Source organism: Penaeus japonicus, unplaced genomic scaffold, assembly GCF_977035675.1.
Source record: "Penaeus japonicus unplaced genomic scaffold, GWHDUDI00000001_assembly GWHDUDI00000017, whole genome shotgun sequence".
NCBI lineage: Eukaryota > Metazoa > Arthropoda > Malacostraca > Decapoda > Penaeidae > Penaeus > Penaeus japonicus.
The window spans coordinates 9,295,246-9,300,245 of record NW_028234419.1 but is presented as its reverse complement, the minus strand read 5'-3'; the positions used below and the strand labels follow the sequence as shown (position 1 = coordinate 9,300,245).

The 5,000-nt window shown below is 38.6% G+C and overlaps 1 protein-coding gene across 2 annotated transcripts in view; it reads right to left on the bottom strand.

Annotated features, from left to right (window-relative positions):
• The window catches only part of LOC122244265 (ubiquitin carboxyl-terminal hydrolase 48), a 129,223-nt gene that overhangs the window by 103,491 nt on the left and 20,732 nt on the right, over window positions 1–5,000 (bottom strand). For both annotated transcript variants that reach the window (XM_043002164.2, XM_043002236.2), the window contains exon 13: window positions 4,722–4,888. In XM_043002164.2, the coding sequence (XP_042858098.2) occupies window positions 4,722–4,888 (167 nt within the window). The remainder of the gene's footprint in view (window positions 1–4,721; window positions 4,889–5,000) is intronic.

Below are 5,000 nucleotides of genomic sequence, written 5' to 3'. Positions count from 1 at the left end.
GCGTGGGTGTGTGTGCGTGTGTGTGCGTGTGTGCGTGGTGTGTGTGTGTGTGTGTGTGTGTGTGTGTGTGTGTGTGTGTGTGTGTGTGTGTGTGTGTGTGTGTGTGTGTGTGCGGGTGTGTGTGGGTATGCGTGCGTGTGCGTGCGTGCGTGTACGTGTGCGTGTACGTGTGCGTGTACGTGTGCGTGTACGTGTGCGTGTGTGCTCCTGCGAAAATGACTGTATATGTGCGTATACGTGCCTTAATTGTTGTTCAATGTATTTTGCAAAATGTCCAAGGCAATTTCTTGCAATAATATCTACAATGCAGATAGCAGCAAAAAGACAGATAAAAGAGAGGTAAAATAATGAAAAACGGCGAATTATTAAACCATTTCACGTCTGAAGCATCCAATGAATATTACAAGCGCATTGTGGATCATATCATCATGAGCCGGGGTAATTATGAGGGACTAAAACATTTCACAGTAAATGGCAATAAAATCAAATAGCACGGCCATTATATATATATATTATAAATTATATTCTTTTTTTTTTGTTTTTCTTATAAAATGTCGATACTGCACACTTGGGATTCTGTGTTGTTTACCGTTTCATTCGTGTACGAAACACGTTTTCATTTCAAAATGTCACTTGGGGAAACAAGTTTAATTTGTAACAGCCGGTCAATGTTTGCTATATAAATTTAAAGCCGCGTGTCATTAAATAAATACACAAACACACTCTCCCTATAAATTAATGATTCGTATATGATAAATCGGGATTTCTTGCAATGCACCGGAAAGTCGACCGATATCGACTGCCACCTGTGCAAGATGTTGCCATCTCTCTTTTTATCGTTTCACTTTGTTGCCATAACCAGCACCGCTAATTTTATTTCTACTCGATATTCTTTTATTTTCGATTTTTTTTCTTTACTAGAATCTCCACAACATGCATGTACATATATTTAAAAAATCCCAATATGAAGAGACCAGAATACCGTATTTATCAACAGTCGTCCTTTGATTAATATCTCTTAATGCTTCCTTATCCTTCCACTTCCTAAATCTAGCTTTTAGACTCCCAGAAAATGCATTATGTGCAGCAGCGTTACAAAAATAATAAAAGGAACAGTATCGCTATAAAATATGTCTCCTTTCACGCACTGAAACGCAAGACAAATGTAAGAAAAAAAAATCCCGAAATGATGTGCAATGTTTACGCTCCGCACTAGCTTGTTTTTAATTAGCCCTAGCTGACCCTATAAAGTTACTGAAATAACCTCATTTCCCCTTCCTGCGTAGTGGTCCTTGGGAAGGTGACCTCCATGCTACACGTGTTAACATTTTTTCTTAATATCTAATGGATAATCATTGGCATAATATCTGATACATTAATAAATGTTGCTATATACTAATATATAGGGTGACCTGTTCATTTCTGGTCTACACTGTTCTAAACTCCGTATGTATTATCCATTTAATGTATTTTAAGAGCGTGATTAGATATTGAAATCCCAATGTTTGCATTTAAAAGAAAGAATTATATTTTTGTGGTAAAAAAAAAGGCCATATAAAGTTGAGCAACGGCGATGGCAAAATTCTCTTTGGAGACGGCTAGGGTACTCCGAGCACGGATGCGTGTGCACACGGGTATATTTCCATGTATAATTGCCCGATGACATGCGACCTTACGCCGGAAAAAATTCCCAGCAGCGACGACGGAGACGCAACTTCAAAATGGTCGTGCAATTGATGGGTAAATAAATAATGAGCGGAACACGCGCGAGGTTTAGGCTCTAAGTGGCGGTGTGAACTCCGCCGGGGCGTTTTTGCCGCGCCGCCAAAATGTTCCGAGTCATTAAAGCAAGCAGAGAGAGGGCGCGAGCATAATGGCTACGACTCCTATCATCACCACCCACTACGAGGGCAGGTCCCCGAGGGATATGTCATTTCCCATCCATTTTTCATGTGATTATAGCCTCTAAAACATTTGATCCTAAAATAAATATCGGGACGTCGGGACTCCGCCGGAATGGAGTTGGAACATCGACTGCGTGTGATAATGGCCAACATATCCTGCTAAATGGGATTTTTTATCTGCAAAGTTTAATGGTAGTAAATTCAGCCCACTTCAGCGGATCCGAGAATAGTTCATAAATCATACTCAAGACGACCGTCACACATCCACAAAAGACGCTCTGTCTACTTACTGGACTATAATAAGAAAACGAGCTGGGATGGAAAGGCAATGCTTATACATTTTTCGTTTATATACCCTCTGGCAAAGTAAAGATATTGTGGTGCATACTTTCTTGCAAAGTGAAAATATGCTCCAAGCAATAATTTCTACGAGGTTGGGAGTAAGAAAAAACGGAGAGTAACACTACGGTGTAAGTAGATATATACCAACTTGATAAAATGCATACAATCAGATATACATACTGATAAAAAAATGAAGAAAGGGTAAAAGAACGCACAAACAACTATGCACATTCAGTTACAGTAGTACACATGTATGCAACTACGTACAAACACACATGCACACATTCATATATAGGCAGACATACACAGGGTCATACACTACGGTAACGGGTAACGGACACCATCACACACCCCGGCCACGCACATTCATTCATTCATTTATTCATTCATTCATTCATTCATTCTTTCATTCGCTTTCTCTCTCACTCAATAATAAGAAACGTGATATACATATAAATTAATAAACCAATTAATAAACTCACGCATAAACACATATAACGGGAAGCTTTTCTCAGCACATTCCTGTCAATGTTTATCAATGGAGGATGAATTCTGTTTTAACAATTGCAGTGATAACTCTCGACTTCCTCGGAAACCAACTATTGTCGGCAGCCCGCCTGAAGGCCGTCAAGAAGATTCTTCGACAAATATGAGCACCACTTTAACCAGCCTATATGGGACACCTCATCATACATACATTGAAATTCCTTCTAGTGCTTTTTCCAAGCAAGGAACAAAATAGAAGATTTTGCGAGGCATAAAGCGAAAAACGATTCTACAAATTCCAAGGATATCTTGCTACTCAGGAATAAACTCTAATGTTTTGTTCATACACCAACAGAATCAAATATTTTTTTTTTTTCATTGAACATCATGATACAACATGAAACAGAAAAAAATGCTAGTACAAACAAATTATGCAGTGAATACAGGCCTCTCATAAATGTTTTGATTATAGATCATCAGTCAAGAAAATCATCATTATCAAGGTCAATTACTGGTAACATCAAGTGCAAATGATAAAAAGCTGAACAGTAGTTAGGCACTAAATTTATTGTGGTTATGAAAATAGAGTCAGATTAATGTTATAGATTGAATAATGCCTTCTTAGCCTAAGACCACAAACATAACCACAAAAAGCATAGAAAGCTGTCAATTTACAAACAATAAAACATATTTCACCACTGTATCCTACTATGAGGGGTCTATGAGCTGCTAAAGGATCTCAATGCACTCAAAGAACTCAGGATCCCACTAGTTCCCAAGGAGCTGCTGGGTCTCCTGGAAAAGCCAGACTTAGCAAAGGGATGGCAATGGTACATTAAACTGGTGAAAAGGACCCTTTAAAAATAGGAGTGATGAACTGTTCATAGAGTGCTTCCTAATGGTCATCCTGATGTTCTCTGTGCTACATTATTATAATGGTAATTGATTTCAAAAGAAAAGGCATTTTAATATAATTATCAATTAATCACTTTTCTGCTCATCCTTCAAGCATATTATTCAAAGCCTGTATCAAACTCTTCATCCATTTGCATCTGATTACAAGAATCTACATGTTTCAAACAAAGAAATATTTAAGATACCAACAAATGCAAAATTCTCACAAATACACCCACTGAAAGTTGTCTTAGGAACTACATAGAGTTTTGTTAAGGGAGGGATGCCTATCTCTATTAATTTTTTTCCAGCACTATTGAGTCAGATATTCTGGCAAATTGGTAACTCCTCTGTTGTTACTAGGCAATAGTGAGAGTTCCAGAGAGTACATGTGCTTGCAAGATGAGGGCAGACATATTCAACCTGTTCTGAATTTGCATCTCCTTTTTCGTTATTTCATATGCAGTATTGTTTGTCCTGTAATTATCCAAGAATCAAGTTGCCATGTCTGGTTAAGACTGCAAATGGGACAAGAGGGTCTATATCATTGCATGAAAACAGGATACCATCCCTATAAAGAGGAAATGAAATTGTAGTGGGCACCTTAAGGCAATCATCATAAAGGTTCTTGTAGCAGCTTGAATCCTGCCACCTGATGTTATACTAGTGTACAAGCATGGCAGTGGAAAGAGGATGATGCCTTCAAGAGCTACAGATACACTTCTGAAGAGGGAAGCAATCACGAGCGGTTGGCAGGTTTTAATAGAATGCACTCCAACTATTACAAGAAGTTCATATTTTTAGAACACTTCATATCATCAAACATTCCCTGCAGTTGGAACTAGGTTTCCCAATCCACACAACCTCCTACAACCCAAGAAGCACAATTTTCAACTTGCCATGAGGTACACACACTGGACACTAGCTGAGTGCAGGATAGATCTGTTTTCAAATAAAAGCACATTTCAGGTATTCCAGGTGCAGTCTCTGCCTCCTATGGTCAGGACACAGGAGGCAGGAAAAAATAATATTATTTTATTCTATTAGCAAACAAAGTCTCGCATTCCTCTTAAACTGGGTATAATATTCACTAACCTTATATAACTCTTCCACTTCGCCATGAACTCTCTTGAAACGGCAAACACTTGCTTTCCTGGGTCACGCATTGGGTGGGGCCTTTTTCTTTCTTGAAACAGGTTGCTCAGTTGCTTCTTCTGTTGGCGTCCGCTGTCACAAGCTCGGACAGACTCTTCTAACTTTGCCTATGACGGACAAGATGATTAGGTAAGTGTGCAAATAAATCATTTTATCATCAAGATTATAAAGAGTAGAAGGAAGGAAAGGAGGAGAAGAAGGAAGAGGATATATGAGTAA